This window comes from Babylonia areolata, chromosome 2 (assembly GCF_041734735.1).
Source record: "Babylonia areolata isolate BAREFJ2019XMU chromosome 2, ASM4173473v1, whole genome shotgun sequence".
In the NCBI taxonomy this organism is placed as follows: domain Eukaryota; kingdom Metazoa; phylum Mollusca; class Gastropoda; order Neogastropoda; family Buccinidae; genus Babylonia; species Babylonia areolata.
In genome coordinates, this window is record NC_134877.1 from 14,544,097 (window position 1) to 14,566,221 (window position 22,125).

The 22,125-nt window shown below is 39.3% G+C and overlaps 1 protein-coding gene across 2 annotated transcripts; it reads left to right on the plus strand.

Moving 5' to 3' along the window:
• The first annotated feature begins 376 nt into the window (after positions 1-376).
• Positions 377-12,091, plus strand: LOC143298361 (polycomb group RING finger protein 1-like). Of its 2 annotated transcripts, none has more exons than XM_076611270.1 (10): positions 377-457; positions 1,659-1,976; positions 2,552-2,648; positions 3,932-3,987; positions 4,485-4,523; positions 5,262-5,397; positions 5,937-5,955; positions 6,654-6,752; positions 7,443-7,535; positions 8,684-12,091. In XM_076611270.1, the coding sequence occupies exons 2-10, from the start codon at positions 1,733-1,735 to the stop codon at positions 8,732-8,734; spliced, it is 834 nt and encodes a 277-aa protein (XP_076467385.1). In that variant the 5' UTR covers positions 377-457; positions 1,659-1,732; the 3' UTR covers positions 8,735-12,091. The 2 variants fall into 2 exon arrangements, with proteins under 2 accessions (XP_076467385.1, XP_076467377.1); XM_076611262.1 differs by having other exon boundaries at positions 385-457; positions 1,656-1,976.
• Positions 12,092-22,125: the final 10,034 nt, after the last annotated feature.

A 22,125-nucleotide genomic window follows, 5' to 3' on the forward strand; every position in this document is an offset into this window, starting at 1 on the left:
CCGGCTCACACACACACACACACCGGCTCACAGACACACACACACACACACACACACACGCACACACACACACACACACACACACACACACCGGTTCAGTCACACACTCTGGCTTGCCAGAGGGATGATCTGAAGGAAAAAGTAAGCCGAGGAAAAAGTAAGCGGCAGAATCCTTTTGGACGCCTGAATATATGCGATACAATTAACAAAATACAGCTTATTTCGTCCACGTCAATGCAGTTTATACATTTATATCAGTGTTATTTCCTGACCTCGAGTGTATAAAAAAACAATTTCTTCTCTGAAACGTCAATGCTCGATTTCCCCGAGTCGAAATTGGCATGCCGTTTTAGAACCACACTGTTTTCGTTTTCAGTACAAAAGAGTAAACTGGGTCTGTGGAACGGGAAGGCTGCACGTTTGTTTGGGGTTTTGTTTTTTTTAGTCGTTCGTAAAGGTAATTTTCTTCATTATTATTATTTTTACTTGCACAGTAGTAAAAGCATGTTCCAATTTATCTGTCATTTCAGTCTGTTGTCTGCGAAGTTGTACTGTTATAGTTTGGTCCACTTCTTCAGTGCCTGACTTTCGGGGGGAGTGAGATCAAGATGTCTCAGACGTTGAACACATGCAAAAGGTGTTAAAAAAAAAGTAATTAAAATTAATGAAAAAAAGTGTGTACAAAAAAGATTCATAGTTAACTTGTTACTCTACCATTATGCTCTGCCATTGTTTCGGAAGCAATATAGACTATTCTGCTTGGTTCCATACCGATTATTTCCAGAGTCCGTGACAGAGAAAGTGCCGTCCGGGGTCAATGACTTTTTATGGACGAATGACCACGTTTGTCCGGCTGTAGTTGCACGAACTCACACACACACACACACACACACACACACACACACACACACACACACACACACTTGATTTATTATATTTTGGGTTTTTTTAAATTTCATATTATTTGAATCTTATTTGTCATTGTTTTATCATTTCATGTTTTATTTTATTTAGTTATTATTATTTTCATTCAGTGCCTGACTTGATCAGGCATCTACTTAACAGATGGGGTGAAACACACACACACACACACACACACACACACACACACATACATACATACATACATATATATATATATATATATATATATTGAACTCAACTAAACTGATGCATACAGTGATGGTGTTCTAATAATACGCTTATGCTTGTACAATGATCATAATCTGATAATGTCCATCCTGTAGACAAGATCAGTTCATGACTTCAACTCTTTTCATAACCAAAATGGAGTAGAGAAACCCATTCTTCTCTCTCTCTCGCTCTGTGTGTGTGTGTGTGTGTGTGTGTGTGTGTGTTTTCCTTCAGGAGAATACTATAGATTAAGATTTAATTTATTCTTATCTAAGAGTAAGAGAGAGAGAGAAAAAAAGAAGTGTCAATTATCAGTGTACAAACTTTTTATGATTGAAGTGAATGACTCTGCTGAGCAGTAAACTGTTCACTTTTGTACATTTTGTTGCAGGCTTGTTGTTTAGATTACTAGATTACTGGTCTTTTGTTAACATGACTTTTATAGCAGTTTTAGAACCAGTATCTATGTTAATAGAAAATATGTTACTGAGAACCAGTGAATATATTTTTGTCTCGGGCAGCAGCAGAACCAAAATCCATTCCTTGCCTTCAGTGGTTACTTCAGATTTGGAGATTCTGACTCAAGTGGACGAACAGTATGGCAGAATGTAAACCGAAAAGGAACAGCTCATGTTCATCTGGGTCAGACTCCATGTCAGATGTTGCCACTGCTGTTGACATCAGCTGTGAAACCCCAACAGTGTCAGTGACTTGCAAAAATCGCATTGATGAGAATGACAAAATGTGGGTACCAATCAGGAATCTCAACGAGTACATTGTATGCGGAATTTGCCATGGATACTTGTTTGAAGCCACCACCATCACTGAATGTATGCACTCATGTAAGTGCCACAATGTAATCTTGGGTCCTCATTCACACTATTAACTTTGAAAATGTAGTCGTTTTTTTTTTTTTTTTGTACTCTTTTGTTGAACTTGAAGTGTGTGTGTGTGTGTGTGTGTGTGTGTGTGTGTGTGTGTGTGTGTGTGTGTGAATGATTAATCATTAATTGAAACATTTTTGTTTATTAAATTGGATTTTTTAACCACAAGGTTGCATAGTGTATATATATATAGATACAGATAGATATGTATTTGATTAAACTTTTGTTGTATGCTTGATCAGTGAGATTTTTTTTCCATTGGGTAAACTGTGAATTGGTAGATTTACATAATTAATTTACCATGAAAATTGTTGATTTACTTTCATCAAATTATTGATTTGTTTTTCCTGTGTGGGTTTTATATCAAATTACTGCACTTTCTTTTCCATGAGAGTACTTTACTGTGAAACAATATAGAAACAAGATGAACATTTGAACATCGTTTTGATTATGTTTGAAATATTTTATTCTGTAAAATAAGTAAGAGTTGTTCAAGACCCAACTGTAACACAGTAGGGAAATCTGTGATCCAGTTTGCAAGAGCTGTATTGTGAGGCATTTGGAACGCAGCCTGCAGTGCCCAACATGCCGTGTACTGATTCACCCAACAGATCCATTTGTAAACATGAGGTTGGTGTCGCATTCTGTGTTGTTCTGAGTATATTTCATGAATGTGATCATATGTGACTCTCTCTCTCTCTCTCTCTCTCTCTCTCTCTCTCTGTGTGTGTGTGTGTGTGTGATATTGACAGAGAGAGAGTGCCAGAAACTGAGAAAGACAATGTGGACCTGAGATTTTGTTAAGCTGTCAAGAAGTTGTGCAAGTGTCATTATTCACTCGAATGGTCATGGTTTTGTCTGTTGGAAAAAGTATGGTATTACATTTGATGTTATAGCATACACCTTGTTTTTCTTTTTAATTTGTTGAACAAATGGTATCTGTATAAACTATGTGTGAATTTGTCCATGGAGCATGATTGAGTGTGTGTGTGGTGGTTGTTGAGTACATGTTTTTCTATACATGTGTTGGCACATGTCTTTGTAGAATTAAACACATGCACACATGAGAGCTTTTTAAAACCACCACCCCACCCAAAACGCAAATATAGTTTTAAAGGTTAAAAGTTTATCCAAAACTGTTGGGGTTTTTTTTACGCCTCTTCCATTAGTTTATAGAATAAATGAAGACATGTGGGCTTATATAATTAGAAATAATTCAGTATGTAATCATGCATCATCCAATGAGCTCAACAGGTTATGGCATTTGTCCTGTTTTTAATCTTGGGATTGATTTTCAAGAGTTCCTTTCAGTCCTCTGTGGATTATTATTCCTTGCTACTGGCCCCCATTTGCCATGTCTGGTATTTTTCCACTTGTAGATTCTAAGACAATGTAGAGGCTGTTGTTTTATCTATAAATTATGTTGTTTTTATCTTCAGCGTTTTGCTCATTTTGGCTTTTGAGAAATATTTCCATTACAAAAAAGAGGGCCCCTGCTGACCTATGGGGAGTTTCTCTTTGCTTGAGTAAGCGGTTTCTCTCTAGTTGACAGTCATGAGCACCAAGCAAGCCTGAAGAGCACCACACAGTGTGAAACAGCTGTTGCTTGCTGTGCTTACCAATCCTTTTTGAGGTACATTAGGACCGACATGAGCATACACATGACAGCTTTTTAGAACCACCACCCCACCCCAAACAGAAATACAGTTTTAAATGGTTAAAAGTTTAACCAACACTGATTTTTGACGAATCTTCCATTACTTTATAGGAAAAATGAAGACATCTGGGCTTGGGTTAAGAGTTTAATCTGTATTTATATATGTTTTGTGTAAGAATATATTTTTGTTGTTGTAATGTTTTCATTATTTGTCAAAATGATGTCTTCTCAAAGTGCATGTTGTTTTCCTTTCCAGGTTAGATAGACTTTTGCAAGACATTGTCTATGGTCTCTTACCAGCTGTAGCAGAAGGTAAGTTTGTGGCTGTGACTAATTCATACTCTATATGGCTATGGCATTATCTGTTGCATTTTTCACATTCATGGGTGATGGAACGAAAACAAAAGAAAGATTAAAAAAACCAATCAAGAGCTGGGCTGCCCAGTGACATTAATTCTGCTTTGTCCCTGTTCTTTTTTTGCCTAGTTTTTTATGATTGTGCAAACATGTTTTCCATTTAGTTCAGTGCACACGGCTGTTAAAGTGTGTGTGTGTGTGTGTGTGTGTGTGTGTGTGTGTGTGTGTGTGTGACTCTGTGCTGCCTTCACGTGAGCATGCATGTGTGTGTGTGTGTGTGTGTGTGTGTGTGTTTGATTGTTAGAAAAGAGCTTTCAAAAGAAAGGGGAAGACGAAGAGCAGATTATGCTGTTTTTGTTGAAGGGCACTATGTTGTTTTTTTGCCATCTAAATTCATAAGCAAAAAAGTGTGTCTGTAGATAGTTTCTTTCAGTTTTGGTGTTCTTTTTCAGAGGAACTGGCAAAGGAAAAGAAATTCTACTCAGAATACGGTATGTTATGGAAATAAGATATTTGAATAAGTGTATTTATAAACAAAGTGAGTCTGTCATCTTTGTAATCACTTTCGGGTGTATGTGCTTCTAGGTCTAACTTTTTGTGGAAAATTTTGGCATAAGTGGTATGAGAACCAAATTTGGAACCAAAATTGGTCTGTATCAATAAAACCTGCCCAGTCATCCCTTTCACTATGATATAGTGAGCAGTGTGAGACAGATGTCATAGGTCAAGGTCATTAATAAGACATTATTTGACAAAATGAAAAAAAGGTTTAATACAATGATGTTGACAGAGTTAATGTTTAACATCCAGTTTTCATCAAACGTAGTATGAGTGGCCACAGTTACAGCATGATCCCTATTGCAAGTGCAAGATCAAAGTTCAAGGTTACAGTATTGATATGATATGATGGTATTGGTATGGTAATGATAAGAAAAGGTATGAACAAAAGAGATTGAAGGTCTTGCATATGACATTCATCAAACAATACCATGGTGGTTGTGGCCAAAACAAAAACGCTTTTAAAGGTCAAAGTCTCAATAATGTACATTGAAAAATGTTCTTTAGCAAGAGGATATGATTTGTATATTTGTTCTTCTCTGCGTAATTGGTATGTTTGATTAAGTGGGTATCACACCTGAGTTCTGCTGTTAAGTTTACTTTTTTTTTTTTTGGAGGGGGGGGGGGGGGGAGATATTTGATATGAATCCCAGAATTGTTTTGTGTTTTAGATGCCAAACTATCATCTCTGCAAAAAGTGGGGCAAATGCAAGGCAGTTTTCAGCCTTATCATCGTGCCGGTATGCACCAAGCTGTCAAGTCAGAAACATTGATGCCTCAGGTCAACCTCTTGTTAAACTGTAAATGGTGAGTAATTTATGTGAGTGTGTGTGTGTGTGTGTGTGTGTGTGTGTGTGTGTGTGTGTGGCTGTTCTACTTTCTCATTGGTTTATTGTCTGTTTGCTACAAGGTGATTTGCACATTTTTATACAGTGGGTGTGGAGAGTGGGTGAGAGGGATTGGATGTGGGGAGGGTAAGAGGTTATTGAGAAGGCAAAAAAAAAAAAAAAAAAAAAAAGAGTTAAAAGTGGACTGGTGAGGTTTTGGGTGACTGTGTGTGCGTGTGTGTGTGTGTGTGTTTGGGCATATATGTCAGAGTTAACATGTTGATGCATTAAAAAACATAATTCTTATTTCATGTATACGCACAAAAGAAAGAAAGTGCAGTATGTATTTAGTTTTTTGGCATCTGATTTTGGATTTGAATATTTTTTAAATTTTGCTTGTTTGTTTTTGTTTTCTTCCGTCCTTTCTTGGACTTGTTTCATAGGGTTGGTCATGTGTTATATCAGGAGTTTTGTCTCAGTTCTTTGAAATGAAGCTCTGATTTCTCTTTCTTTTTTCAGTTCATCACCACTTCAGAAAGTGAGTACCCATGTTTTTACACATTTGTCAGCTGTATGGCAAGGCATATTTTATTTCATGCTTGCAATAAGTCTAAATTCAATTACACATACTATACCATGACCCACTGGTGCCTTGTCCTGTGGAAACTACTGCCCTGCTGAAGGGGGGAAAAGGAAAGTAGATGCGGCTTGTTACCTTCCCCCAGTACGTTATCTCCCCTGTGCTTGTCTGCAGAGTGTCTTAGATCAGTCGCCCTAACAAGCAAGAACGTCTAAGAAAGGACAGATAGTAAGAAAATGCCAAAAAAGACTCAGCCACTTGGATGCACAGGTCAGTGGCTGCCGGAAGAAGTAGGGTGCTAATCTTAATTTACTCTCTAAAAACGCAAGAAAAGTTGAAGAAAATGTGTGCATGACTACTATTTATTCTTTTAAATGATCAGATTATGAATATGCTTTTGCATCAAAGTATTGATGGAATGGTTAGCATGAAAAGTGTTCTGTAAGAAGATCTGAAAAACGTCTGCCCAATTTTTCATGTTCCCATAAGTCTTCTTTTCTTGCATCAACACACATACCCAGAAACTCACATGTGAATAGAGTGTCTTGTGTTTTACGTTGTGCATAATCATGTCAGTTGATCAGACTCTTGATCACCATTCAGCTGTATGTAATTTTCTTGAGTTTGTTTTAATTTTTTTTTTCCCCTCTCTCCAGAGATTGGACAGGAGGTTTGTGAGGGTAACAGGGGAGGCTACTGTCCACCATGTTGCTCTCCTCATCAGAAGAAAACTTCTGCTGCCAGAAGAACATGCTGTAAGTTTCCTTCATCTTGTTTGTTTCCCCCCCATCCTTACCCCCACCACTGCCCCCTGCCCACCCCCTCTTACTGTCATTTTCAAAATAAGCATTTTTTTTTTTTTAATCTGAGGATCAGAGTTATTTAAGAAGGAAAAGAAAAATATTGCAGTAATTGACAGATTCCCATGGACTGTTGGCCTTGGGGCAGTCAGCAAGAGGGAGAATGAGAAACTGGGGGCTGGGGTGGGTGGGGGAAGAGGGAGACATTTGACTTGAGATGGGCAATAATACCACTGAGAGGACACAGAAGATGGGGCAACTCAAACAAGTTCTTGAAATAATTGCAGAATGGAAAGTTGTTTGCTTGAAAACTTCAGCAGCAGTATGATATGCACAGGTGTTGTGCATGTGGGTCCTTTTCAGATGATGGGAATGGTTAGTATAACTAAAGGCGGACCACTGCATTTGTTGTTGATAATTTTTCTTTCTCAGGAACTACTGAAGATATCTTTATGGAATGTTGTCCACAGGCTTAGTATATTGAGGCAAACAGATTTGCCAGGTTTGAACAGATATAATTCTATGTGTCCCATTTTGTATCACTGGAAATGAAAAGCTTTGCAGAATGGTGTTGGCTTTTCCATTACACATGTAGTGGTATGTGATTGGATATATCCATCCTTATGTACATCATTGTTCATTCAGATTGAGCTGTATGGAAGCTGTCAGGACGGTTGCGTTTCACTGGAGTCAACAAATACCCTGTCCGCAGTTAAAGCTCAGCACTTTGAGCAAGAGGTTAGTCAGCTACTTCTTGGACATGGTACTGGGGAAACAAGAGGAATATTACTCTCACATTATGAATAGATGAACACAACAGAACTGTTCCAGTGGGATTACCAGGGTAGGAAGGGTACCTTTTTGTCCAGGATTCTGTAAAGAGATAGAGGATTCACTTGATCTCAGTCTAACACATGCAGCTGATGTTTAATATTGGTAATGCATTTGGTGTTGAGATGGCTGTGACAAAGATTCGTTGAAAGTTATGCTTTCTGAACACATAAGTGCATTTTGTGTTTGTGTATGTGTATGGTAAAACCTGAGCGGGCATATTTCTAAACAAGTGTGTGCATCAAATTTAGTATTTTGATTCCTTAATTGTCATTCACTTTTTGATAGACACACAAGAAAGTTTCAGTTTCAGTTTCAGTAGCTCAAGGAGGCGTCACTGCGTTCGGACAAATCCATATACACTACACCACATCTGCCAAGCAGATGCCTGACCAGCAGCGTAACCCAACACGCTTAGTCAGGCCTTGAGGAAAATCGCTCTCCCCGGCGGGGAACAATCGCTCTCCCCGGCGGGGAATTGAACCCCGGTCTCCCGCGTGACAGGCGGGGATACTGACCACTATACTACCGAGGAGCTCACACACAAGCACATAAGAAAACCAACAACAGACAAGACACCAGAGCAATTCATACAGCAGGAAAAGTGTAAATCTTCAATACACACAGCTTGTCTTGAGTAACAATGATGTTTGCAGAACAGTCACACATGCAAGGCAGAATCAAGCACTGATGCAACATGTCTTTGGGTAACTTAATACATGTAAGGTGTGCAGAAGAAAGAAAAAACACTTTCAAAAGTCATGTCCAACAAGTCTGTCATATGGCAACATTTTTTTTCCTAAGAAACTCAGATTATTTTGACTCCATGAACTGTTTCTGTTTTTCTGATTTATACTAATTATTATCATTCCTGCTTCTGCTGCTGTTCTTCAGTTACTGCGACAACAACTAGTATAGTACCTTAGTGAAGTGTATACTTTGCATGATATATGATTTGTTTGTTTGTTTGGTAATATCAACACGCTAAATGAAATGGCCATTTGTTTTCCAGTAATATCTTTTCTATGTACAGTATGGGTCAATGGATGTTTCAGGACTGTATAAACTTGGAATACGAAATCAGGCCCTGGGAATGCCTGGAGTGACAAAACAGATGCCGAGACTCAGTGGGTGACTGCTTTGAAAACTGAACCTCAACTTGCAGTTTGCTTTTATGCTGGACAAGACAATTTTTAGCACATGTGTATGTTTACACACAGTGCGAGTGTGAGTCTATGTAATATTTCTTTGTTCCACATGTCTGAGTGTCTCTGTGTGTCTGTATGTATGTATCTATTTTATGTATGTATGTGTGTGTCCATGGTAAACTTCATTTTCTCAGGAAATACTCCATCAACACTAAATTTGGGTAAAAATAGGGAAAAAAAATCAATTCTTTCCACATATTCTGATTGTGATGTCAGTTCACTTCCAGGAAGAGCATAAAAATTGTAAAAAAGCCAAAAATGTTTCCATTGTCATGTTATTGTTACAGTCATTTCTTATTCACAAACTAAGCACTTTCCTCTAACATATTGACACTCTCATTAACACTAATAACAGTCATTTTGTCATTTTTACTTAATCTTTTGACTCCCAGAACTATTTGTAATTTTGCAAGAAAATCACCACAACCTCTGAAAAAAAATCACAAAAATTAAAATAATGCTCAAAAGTGTGTAAAAGTATTATTTGTATTGAAGGAAAATGAATGAAGAATATGATTATTATATATGTTCAGTGTTGACAGCATGAGGAAACTCCTTATCAAGTAATCAGGAGTTAGAGCAGCATGATAGTGGAGAAAAAACCCCCAGTAATTGCACTTGGTTCTTGTGTCCAATACATTTGCAGATGTTTTGGCACCATTTCCCCCCATGAAATACAGACTTGAATTTATTCTTTATTTTCTTCTAAAAATCTGTCTCACTCATCTAAAACATTATTTTAAGTTATGATTCAAGGCATAGACAGGCTACTGTGGTTTACACTTAAAGGTCTTACACTGTCTTCAGTCACCTAAGAGGTCTGTAAAAGTAGTACAGTCAGTGACATCCGTTTATGGATATTATTAGCAGCACCCAGATTGCATCAATAGTGCGTGCTAACATTGAAAGGTGGCCTCTGCAAGGTTATTTCAGATAATGTTGTGTGCATGATATCCAAGAACAACCGTCTAAATCAACATATCTTATTGCAGTTCAGAATTTCTCACTGTTAGACTTAATTCTCACTATGCATGCATGTTTGAATACTTTTCCGGTTTATAGATTTCCACAGTGATTTGAAGAGAAACATTTACAGTGTTTCAATATGAGCATGTGTTGTCATGGATTTTGACAATGAATTGCTATGTTGTTTTTTTGGGGTTTTTTATGCGTTCATGCCAAAAATAAAGTGCTAAGAGGTTCGAACAGGCTTGGATATTACAATCAGTGACTTTCGTAGTGTGCCACATTTGAGTGACAGGGAAGATGAAATCATTATGAAAATGTTCAGAGCAAGAGAAAAGTGATTGATCTGCTGATCATGATTTTGTGAAGAACTGAACTTATCATGTATTATTATGTATATTTGGCCGGATTGCCATGTGGCGCACCTGATAAATGCATTAGGTGATTTTGTTACAATTTATTAAGCAGTAAATCATCTTGAAGACAGGGCAAGTTTTAAGATTTTGACAGATCTAAATTATGATCATAAATAAAAGCTGTTGATGTGTGCAGCTTAAGATAGAATTGTTCAGTTTCTAGCACATAACTTTTGGTTCAGCAACATTTGTTTCTGATGGTGATCAAAATTATTATTAGGATCATTATATAAGTGTACTGTACTGGTAACCCAACAGCCCCATCTCATGCCACCCTACATACTAAACTCCTCTCCTCTCTTTCAAGCATTTTCAGTTTGCTGTTGTTGTCCAGTAGGAATCACCTGTGAACCATGAAAGTTTTACTTCTTGTTGAAGGTTTTACTTCTTGTTGAAACGAGACATCTCTTGCTGTTGACATGATTGGCTTGTCAGGAGCTGAGGAATCCCATTTCACTGTCTGTCAGTGTTCAGATCAAAATGAAATCTCTATTTCTGTCTTGTCTTTCTCTTTTCATCTCACTGTCAGTTCAAATCAAGAGTTTGGTAAGGATGTATTTAAAGGAAATACATGTGAAGTCAGTGTGTGTGTGTGTGTGTTGAAATTCCATAAATTGAAATGGTGTGTTGTGTGTTGGCCTGTATGTGTGAATACATATGTAGTAGTTCTGTTGATTGGTAAGAATTTGCAAAGCTACTTTGATGAGAGCTGTATTATGGTCTGTAGTACTGGGGAGGTTGATGATTTCATGTTGGTCTGTGAAGAAGCCATTGTGATTCTATGTTTCCATTTGTAGTCATGTTTAAAAGTCACTGTGGAGAAGTCTTCATGTGTTGATCTTACTTTTGGACTAAATAGGGCAAAACAGAGATCTATGTTGTTGTTTTATTTTAGGTTGTTTTTTTTTTAAAACTTTTTTTTGTATTTTTTAAATGCTGTAATTGTTTCTGCCCTGACTCTGTTTCCATATCCTGTGATATGATTTTGTTTCCAGTCACAATGTATGTCAGTCTGTTCTATGAATAAATTGATTACTTAGTATCTTTGAATTGTTCAGGAGGCTTCAGACCTACCATTGATGGATTTCTATTTACAGAGGTTGTTACAGGTTAGCCTTTTCCAATGTTTCAGTGGTTGTTTCGTGATTAATCAGGTGTTTGGCTGTTAATTTGTAGTTACTTGCAGGATGTTTAAGAAGTTAAGGTGTGTGTGTGTGCGCATGCGTGCGCACACGCACACTTTTATTGTCATGTGTTCATATACTCAAATCCCTGTGAATTCCCTTTTTAAGACTTGAAGTTGCTTATTGAGATAATGACATGCCATATTTGATGATACCTGTTTTGTGATCAGATGAATTGATCACAGTGTGTTTATGTGTGAGAGAGAGTGATTGAGCGTGTGTGTGTGTGTGTGTGTGTGTGTGTGTGTGTGTGCACCCATGAATGCCAAGCTGCCCTTTTTAACAATGCATTTAGAAAAAAAAAATTTCATAATGTGATAATTCCCATTTTAGGATCAGGCAAGATGATGGCCGCATTATGTGTGTGTTCATTCTGAATATCAGTATCATCACACAGAGTTTTGACTCATATTAAATCATTTCTTGATACCTATTTTTTACGATCAGACAAACCATTAACTTTTAAAAATCAGATATAGGTAGGGTTATTCATGGATGTCTGTTTTAAATCAGAGATGGGTATGATTGTTCACGGTATTATCAGAACTCCAGGGAATTTCAGACGAACCTGTCGTTCTGATCTGTGCAAAATGTTAGGAATTCTTGCTTTTGTCAAGCCTTTGTTGTTGAATATTGCTTGCATTTAAAATGCTGAGGATGTCCACCGAAATAAAGAAGTATGTCCATGACTTCTCATGTTTTGTGTTTTAATGTTGTGAGGAAGTTTAAGGGTAAACTAAATACTGTGTACTTGCTTTTTGTGACTGGCGCAGGTGAGTAACGTCTCTGCTGCTGCTTGCTGCTGTTTCTTTATTCACGGGCTGTTACTGTCACATTTATTCATTTATACCAGTGGGCTTTACATGTGTTTATTTTCACTGGCATTTAGGCAGCCAGACTGCAATTTTCAGGAATGGGTGCATGCTGGATATGTCCATGTTTGTGCAAGGCAGGTCCATACACGCAGTTGCAGTAGTTGACAGTGCAGTCCTCGGCCATCTTTTGCCCATTTTCAGCTCCTCAACTTCTCTAATAGACATAACTGAAATGACCTAATTTTTATACAGGGATAAAGTACATTCTTTTATCTGTCAGCCAATGGTGTTAATTGCCTCGTGTTGTAAATACAAGCGGTGTTTGGCCAATTCTTAATGGATGCACTGTCTAGTCTCTGCCATGCTACCATGTGTTTTTTCAGTGGATCAAAAATGTACTGAAATGGAAAAAAAAAAAGAAGCTTTCACTATCCTAAGGGCAATGGCGCCAGAAAGAACTGTCATCGCTTCAGTTTTTCCAATCAGTTCTCGGTAAGACTGACTAAGGGACAAGCCCCCTGAAGTCAGAAAAAATTAAAAAATAAAGCAATGAGATGGATCCTGGGGACGGGGTCAGCCCGATACTCCCCCGTGCCGATACTCCCCTCGAGTCGATACTCCCCCGGCTCGTTAATCCCTCTCGAAAAGATCCAAAAACAAGCAAATGTAATTATACATTTGTGGCTGATAATATGTTTTCTGCTTGATCAAAGATGTGTTGTGGAATGATCAATGTGTTATGTGTTCTCTTCTTACAACCGTTCGCCTTCAGAGTTGAGCAGCAGTGCGCGACGTGTGTTGGGGCCTGCTATTGTGTGAACTCGCTACTGCCGTCGTCATGACTCAGTGCATATATGGGGGAACGCTCTCTCTCTCTCTCTCTCTCTGAACAGAAACATCTTGCAGAGTACTCTAAGAAAGAGCGGGGTACATTGGAAGTTTCACATGGCTGTGAAAAGTATCTATGATTCTGTACTTGTATGTGTTCGTGACATAGGTATTCATTCAGACTTTTTCAGTGTCCAAGAGGGGTTAAAACCACAGCTGTTATCCTTTTTCATCAATGAATTGGCAGTGGAGTTATCCGGCAAAGAAGGGTAGACATCAGTGGAATACAAATGATACCTGGCGCAACAGAATTGTTCTTAATGCTATTTGCTGATGATGTTGTTCTCTTGTCTGACACACCCATAGGGTTACAAAATCAATTAAATGCCCATGAGCAAGAAACAGACAGACTACAACTACCAGTAAATCTCGATAAGACCAATATTATAGTTTTCCGCAATGGAGGTCTTCTTTCGACTCGTGAAAAATGGTGATTGGGAAATAAAAGTAACCAAAACATAAATATTTGGGAATGTTATTCACAACAAAATTGAGTTTGACGTCTGCGTGGGATGAAGCAAATAGAAAGGGGAAAAAGGTGTAATCCAAATTATAAAATCACTCAAGAGACTGCCTTCGACTGACGCACAGCTTTTTTGGAAACTTTTCCACACAAACTGAACCAGCCTTGAACTATGGAGCGGAAATATGGGGACTCATGCCAAATAATCAAATGGAAAAGGTACATACATTTGCAACGAAGCGCTTTTTTGGTATCCCATTACACTCATCAAACACTATAATGTATGGCGAAACCGGCAGGTATCCATTGCATATTAGATCAATTGTAAAATGCATAAAATATTGGCTCAAACTAAAAAGACTGCCAACATCACGATTGTGTAGACAAGCATACGAGATGCTGCTACTGCAAGAGGAGAAGGGCAAACAGAACTGGGTATTCCACATCAAGAAAACACTAACCGAACACGGATTCAGTCTTGTTTGGATGAGCCAAAGACACTAGTATGGGAATTCTAGTGTCTATGGATGAGCCAAGGAGTAGGGCACGAGAGCGGCTTTGTATCGGAATTTAAAGATAGACATAGCGTGTTACAAACAAAATTGGCACGAAGAAATAGAGAGCAATGATAGGTATAAATGGTTTTATTCATTTAAATCAATATTTCAAACAGAGAAGTATATTAAGATTATAACAAATAAATGGCATAAAATCTGCTTTGCGAAGCTCAGGTTGAGAACACTTGGACTGAATGCCAACAGAAGATGGTTCGATTCAGACGAAGCAACATCTAATTGCCCAATGTGTGGCGAAAGCCCAGAAGATGAAAATCATTTCATATTTAACTGCAAAAGATACGATGAATTACGAAAAAAATGCACCATTTTCAATACAGCTCCAGCGCAGAGAAAAGATTTGTTCGGCATACTAATGACAGAAGATGAAGATATGATACTTTCACTAGCAAAATATGTATCCGAGGCAATAAATATACGGAAAACGTCCATCATCGGTCCAAATACTCATTAGTCAATTAAAAATTAGTATGGATTCTATGAGAAAAAAGCATAGGCAAAAAAAGGAAGGGCTACATTTGGATGGTCAATGTCGACATTGTAATTATTTGATGTTTTCGTATTGATATGATGTGTATCGATGTTACATGCGTAAATATTTATTTATATGATTTAACTGTATTTTGTTTTATGTGTACTGTCCAAACCTTGGAGACCAACGACTGAAAAAAAGGCAAATTACCTCATGTCACGTTTACTTTTAAGCCAATGACAATGTGCCAAAGTGTCGTAAATCTCTTATTAGTTTATGTTGTTTCAATTCTGGTTTTGTTTTTTGGGGTGTTTTTTTTTCTGTTCCATTTCATCTGTTTGCACTATTTTGTTCTTATTTGTACTTACTATGTTACCAGAGCTTTTCAGCTAATGTCATTATTCATTTCAGTGTTCAGTGTTCAGTGTTCAGCGTTCACTGTTCTCTCTCTCTCTCTCTCTCTCTCTCTCTCTCTCTCTCTCTCTCTCTCTCTCTCTCTCTCTCTCTCATTTCTTGGGGTCTTCTTCATACCTTTTCTTTAGACATGTTTTCCTTTCGATGGTGGAAGAAAGCAATTGTTTGCTTACTCTAATTCTATCGGAAATAAAATTCCTTCCTTTCTTCATTCATTCATTTATTCCTTCCTTCCTTCCTTCCTTCCTTCCTTCATTCATTCATTCTCTCTCTCTCTCTCTCTCTCTCTCTCTCTCTCTCACTCACTCTCTCTCTCTCTCATTACTTTATTCACATACATTATTGTCATGAATGCAAGTATCATTATTACGTACTTGTAAATGCTTACTGTGCAATTCAGTGTATTTGAATATCACGTATGTTTTACTATAACCTTTTGTTATCTTGTGAACAATTTGATTTCATTTCTCTTCACCCTGAGGGCTGGATGTAAAAAAGCATATGCATGCTTATTCCACTTCCCTCATTAAAAAGATTCGTTCGTTCGTTTGTTCGTTTGTTCTCTCTCTCTCTCTCTCTCTCTCTCTCTCTCTCTCTCTCTCTCTCTCTCTCAGATTCTCTCTCTGTCCCTCTGTCTCTCAGATTCTCTCTCCCCGTCTCTCTCTCTCTCTCTCATTTCGGTGTCTCTGTCTCTCTCCCCTCCTTTGTAAGATTCTCTCTCCCCCCCCCTCTCTCTCTCTCAGTCTCTCTCGTTTTCTATTGTTTTGTTTTTTCCCCTATCCAATTTTGTGTTTCATTGTTTTCACCATTATTGTTCCGATTTGTACCCCCATGTCATCTAGTACAGCCAATGACATTAGATTTTTCAGTATTCACCTCTCTCTGTCTGTCTGTCTGTCTGTCTCTCTCGTATATTAGTGTGTGTGTTAGTGTATGTGGCCAGGGACAGGAACCGGCTGCTGGACAGTTGGGTGTTATTCTGTTATTAGCGTTATTAGCTCGGACTTCGCCTCGAGTCGTGCTGTTCACCTTGATTTTCTTGTGATGCCTGTGTTGATGTCCACCTACCAATCTGAGTGTCTTCAATGCCACTGAATCAGTGAACGAAAGATTTTTTTCCCTTCCTGAAAACACACACACCATTATTCAAATAATTTTCATTATTTCATCCATTCAGTCTATCTCTCATCCACTCCTTTCGAGTCTCTCTTAATACAATATTCAACAGATCATCTCTCTGTGTCTCTTTCTCTGTCTTTCTGCGTGTGTGTGTTTGTGTTCGATCGGTCCATATATTTATTAATTCCATGCATACACACGCAGACACACACATACGCACACACATAGTCTCTCTCTTTCTCTCTCTCCCCCCCTCTCTCTCACTCTTTCCAATGCACGTGCACGAGCACACACACAGACAGATATGCACACACTCACTCACTAACTCTCTCTCTTTTTCTCTATCTGTCTATCTATCTCACACACGCACACACAAGCGTACACCCACCTACTCTCAAACACACATGAACTCATACACGAGGCCACAACCACACACACACACACACACACACACAAACCTGGTTTTAGTGACTCCAAACATTAGCAACACCTGTGATCGATACGCAGCACTACACAGGTGCCAGACTATTGGACGTAAGGCCTGATCCACCAAATGGCCAGCTGTTTGGGATGGGAAGCACGTGCTGCCTGTCGTCAGTGCATCTCTCCAGTCCTGCTTTCTCTCTGTCACTCCTCTCTCTCTCTCTCTAAGTATCTATGTGTGTGTGTGTGTGTGTGTGTGTGTGTGTGTGTGTACGCGCACGTGCGCGTGCGATGGTATGTGTGTGTATATGTGTGAGTGTGTGTGTACACGTGCGTGTGTGTAAGAGGTTTTTGACAGCGAGTGCATGTTTTTACCTCAGTAAAAAAAAAAAGAAAAAAAAGAAAAAAAGCAAGCTCACAGAGTGATCTGTAAAAATCTAAATCTGCATCTGTCAAATTTGTATCAAAATGTCGGGAAACTGATAAGGGGAAGGGAGGGGTCTGAAGGGGGGGTGGGGGGGGGGGGGGGGGATGGGAGAGTAGGACAGGGTGGATATAGGGAGGGAGAGTAGGAAAGGGGGGCAATGGGAGCAGGGAGACTAGTATAGGGGGGAGATAGGGATTGGAGAGTAGGACGGGGGCAGGAGGGGAAGATGGGGGAGGGAGAGTACGACAGGGGAAGATGGGGGAGGGGGGCGGGGGGCGAAGAGTAAGAAAGGGGTAAATATGAGGGGGGTGGGGGGGGGGGGAGAGGGAGCGTGTGTGTGTGTACAGAGAGAGTGGATGAGGGACGAGTGGAGAGTACTTTCTCTCTCTCTCTCTCTCTCTCTCTATATATATATATATATGTGTGTGTGTGTGTGTGTGTGTGTGTTTAAGTCACTGATTATATATTCAATCCAGCTTCACTCCTGTAGTGCCACTGAGCTATTTCCGTCCCTCCCCTGTCTTTCTGTCTAATTCTTCATCAAGATCAAAATCTCTGTTCAGTCTTTTGAATATGATATCTCTAATAAACAGTGGGGTTAAAAAGACACACACACACACAAGCAAATAAACAGAAATCTATCTACATCACTCTATGTCCTACTCTCAACCCCCCTCTCCATCCTATTCCCCCCCCTTTCTACTCTCTCCCCACCACCCCTATCCCCACCCTACTCTTCCATCTGACCTAGCAGACACTTCTCACACAAAAAAAAACAACCCACACATTTTCCTCCAAAGAACAGAGGAGTAGAGATATTGGGTGTGATCCCCGCAGAGATCGCCTAACTCAAAGCTAGTTTTTGCAAACATTTTTTTTGCTACAATGCCACCCAACCAAACTAAAATACCTATAATGTCCTGGTGTATCCACTTTAGCAAATTTTTAGCGTATTTCATATTTCAAGTCTTTTCATTTCTCGAGATTTTACTGCCTTACCAATGATACTAAAGGCCTATATTCATTTCATACAATGTTCTTGCATAATTTGATACAGCGTGATTACCATATTTTCTTGGTTTTTCACCCTTTTTCAAAAGCAAATCTTACATAATTATCTTAAAAACACAAGACGTTTCATAACAAAAAGATAAGATGTGATACATCACTAAAGTTACTCAGCTGCTCTCAGCGTGTATACTCATTAGCAAACAATGCTTTACCATCGTGTCAAACTGCATGTGAATCGGAGAAATCAAATGATTATGTCGTTTGGGTAAAAAAGCCAATGGGTTTAGTTGGAAATTACTGCCCTTTGATTAACAGAGGGAACATCCACCTTCACTATTCAACAATCGACTGAGTCATATCCGTCCCTCACCACCCTACCTTGCTGTCTTTCTCTGTCTTATTAATCATCAAGATCAAAATGTAATCTGCTCAGTCTTTAGGATATTGTCTTATCATGCACGGAATTGAACATTTCTAATCACCAGTGGCTTAAAAAGACGCACACACATAAACAAACAAATGTAAATATATCTCCATGCCTCCCTCACCCCTCTCTTGGTGTGTGTGTGTGTGTGTGTGTGTGTGTTTGAAAATGTAGTAAATTTGGGACACTAGTTTACGACCTTAACATTCTGCTTTGTGTTCCTTCGAAACCAGTATACACATTGTTGGTCCTGATATTCGTTAATTAATTGTTGATCTGGTGGAGAAAATGTGAGGAGAGAAAGAGAGAGAGGGAGAGAGAGAGAGAGAGGGAGAGAGAGAGAGAGACAGAGAGAGAGAGAGACAGACAGACAGACAGACAGACAGACAGAAACAGAAAATGAAGGAGAGAGAGAAAGAGAAAGAGACAGAGAAAGAGAGATAGACAGAGACAGAGAGAGATACAGTGAGAGAGAGAGAGAGAGAGAGAGAGAGAGAGAGAGAGGTGTGGAGTTTCAAATGAATTGTGTAGTTAAATATCATATAAATCAATTGGGGAGGGAGGGAGGGAGGGAGAGAGAGGGACAGACAGAGACACACACACACACACACAGAGGGAGAGACAGACAGACAAAGACAGAGACAGAGACAGAGTTGAATATATCATTGGACTGATGTGGATTTTAGTGAAGAAAGAGTGCGGTGAGTTGAAAGAGAGAACTAACGAGTGAACGAAAATGTTTTAATAAACTTTGGCTATGGACCACAATTCAAAACCAGGGGACTGGGGGGTGGCACGGGAAGGGGTATTATGATACTTGAACAGCATCACACAATTTTATTCTGTTCATGGACGTGACATTTTACTAAATTATGTCTGAGAAGATTGTTTCTCCTTATGATCACGTAGAAAATAAATTTTGATACTTGACAATTTATCTGCTTGTTGTTTGATCAGAAAAGTGTCCTTGGAAACATATTTAAACAGTCTTGAAGAAATTCATCCGCAAATCAATGTACATATAACAAACAATAAATGGTATTCAGTTTCAGTTCATCCTGGCAAAAAGGACACAGAGAGAGGGGGGGAGGGAGAGACAGAGAGAGAGATAGAAAGAAAGAAAGAAAGAAAGAAAGAAAGAAAGAGAGAGAGTGAGATGGATGGATAAACAGGCAGACAGATAGTGATGCTGGCATAGAGTTTCCAATGAATAGTGGAACTGTATATAATGTACACTGATTGTATTTCCATTTTATTGTGTTTAATTTACTATATTCCTGACACAGCACTTTCAGATTAAAAATATTCATAAATCACTTCAAACACCCAATAATCAAGCTTCTAGAGTGTACACATGTGTAGGCATTGATATAGTCCAACAGATATTCAGACAGGTATTTTAATTATGTGTATTTAATGTGGTATTGTGAAGTTAGAGAGTGCGTTTTCAAAATTACGTAATATATGCTCTTTGCACCATTACTAAACCTCATATGAATTTTGAAAATGTGTGTATTATATGCCGCAATATGTTATATCTCGCATGCAGTGTCGCCGGTGCAGTAGATCTTTTGGTGTGTCTCTCCTGGCATACATTGCCGGCGACAATAATTATGTGCATGGCGACAATATGTGCCGCAACATGTGTAAGCCTCGAGTTCGTGTGTGTGTGTGTGTGTGTGTGTGAGTAGTGTGTGTGAGTGCGTGCGTGCGTGCGTGCGTGCGTGCGTGTGTTCGTAGAGGGGCGGAGTGTGCGTGTGTGTGTGTGGAGGGGGGGGGGACGAGTGGATTCCTGTATATGCGCCCGCGCACACACACACACACATACACACAATTGCACACACACAGACACACAACACACTGACACAGACACAGACACACACGCACACACACGTCCGGTGACACACACGAGACGCACACACACACACACACACACACACACACACACACACACACACACACACACTGCCGTTTCATGATATGTTTCATCAAGTTTTAATCAGTATCCTTTCACTCCAATTGGAGTGTGGAGAACAATTACAACTATATAACGATCCCAAGCCCAGAATAAACATTTCTAAATGGCACAACAGCGTCATACTGAAGTTGAGAACATACCCAAAAGGGTAGACAAAATCTACAAATTCAATAAACTTACAGCTAAAATGACCTTTGTTGTTTCCTCCTTTGATCATAATTACAAAAATTAAAAACCAATTTCGAAGACAAGTATTTTTTCAGACACATAACGTTTTTGTAACTGATCATACTTGGGACCGTTTCATTCAGTCAGTACGCAGTAATCTGGCGGCAGTTTTTAGTGCATGTTGAGTAATCTGGCGGCAGTTTTTAGTGCATGTTGAGTAATCTGGCGGCAGTTTTTAGTGCATGTTGAGTAATCTGGCGGCAGTTTTTAGTGCATGTTGAGAAATCTGGCAGCAGTTTTTAGTGGTGCATGTTGATATCATCATAGTCTAGTTTTGAAAAATTATTCACCAATACCCACTGATTTCCACACCGGCGGAAACCTCTGCTCCCTCAACACTCTTTCCATCCCATCCACTCCTTTGCCAGTCTCCCCTGGGCTTTTCTCAAGTTTTCGCATTCCTTCCCGGTATATAATTTCTCCGGTCGATCACTGAGGCGCCCTCCAAAATCAACTGTGTCTGTCCATTTCGGGGACTGATGGGGAGGGGGGTTGCTATTCTATGTCTTGTCTTCTGTCCTTACAGTGTCTCCCTGTCTATCATTTTTTCTCGATTGTTGTCTTTGTCTCTGTTGCATCTTTTGTGTATTTTTACTTGCACCTCGTGATATTGCATTGTTGGCATTTTCCTCCTGTGCTTCCTCCTGTCAGGCTTCCGCTTTCGGCGTTCTCAGACTTTGCAGTTTAACTGAGTCCGTTCATTCACTTTTGCCTGTGTTTATACATATATTTCACTGACTTGATTATATGATATTCTGAGGCTACTTACTTATTGTTTAATCTTTCGAATTATTTTATTTTCATATTATGTTAATATTTTTACTGACACAAACCCAGGGTAGGCTGTCAAGTGATAAGAAAGGGAGAGCTGGACAGTACAAAGTCTTAGAGAAAAAGACCCCTCAGTCAAGTGTTTCGGCCCTTACTTCCTTACACTCTAAGGGAGCTGGGCCGCACCCAGGTCATGACTCCTGGATGCCTTTGTATTGCCGCCTCCCCCCCTCCCCCTCCCCTTAAAAAAAAAAATATATATATCGAACTGAATTCGCGCATCAGTCCAGGGTGGTCGCCACTTCAGGACTGTCACCTTTTCTGGCAGACTTTTTAACCACTGAGCTATCGTAGGCCTCGTTTGAGTAGGGAAATCAGTGTAATTCTTATGAAGTTTACTTTCATTCCTCCTCGACCAGATCTAGCTGGAACTCTTATCTGCTGCTTCTGCCATTGCCTCAAGTTGAGAGCCCGTACGTGTCCTCTCGAGTCTGCCAGAAACCAATAGTTGTTTGATGAGGCTGTAGGCAGATTCGCTCACAAACCCTCTTGCACTGCACCAATCTGTATGGCGAGGACTTTGGCTGCTTGGAAGCCAGATTCTCTCAGGCTGCTGGCTAGACTAGCATACTTCTCTAGCGGTCTTGTAGATGTGGGCTTCCTCCATTCTGCTTTCATATGGCACAGTGAGCTCAATCAGAATTGCTTGTTTCGT

What these genes read in the sequence shown, in the direction of transcription:
- LOC143298361 (XM_076611270.1), top strand. Translation starts at nt 1,733, where the DNA reads ATGGCAGAATGTAAACCGAAAAGGAACAGCTCATGTTCATCTGGGTCA. An exon ending in CTTACCAGCTGTAGCAGAAG is followed by an intron (nt 3,988 to 4,484) that starts GTAAGTTTGTGG and finishes GTTCTTTTTCAG; the next exon opens with AGGAACTGGCAAAGGAAAAG. An exon ending in CTCAGCACTTTGAGCAAGAG is followed by an intron (nt 7,536 to 8,683) that starts GTTAGTCAGCTA and finishes TGGATGTTTCAG; the next exon opens with GACTGTATAAACTTGGAATA.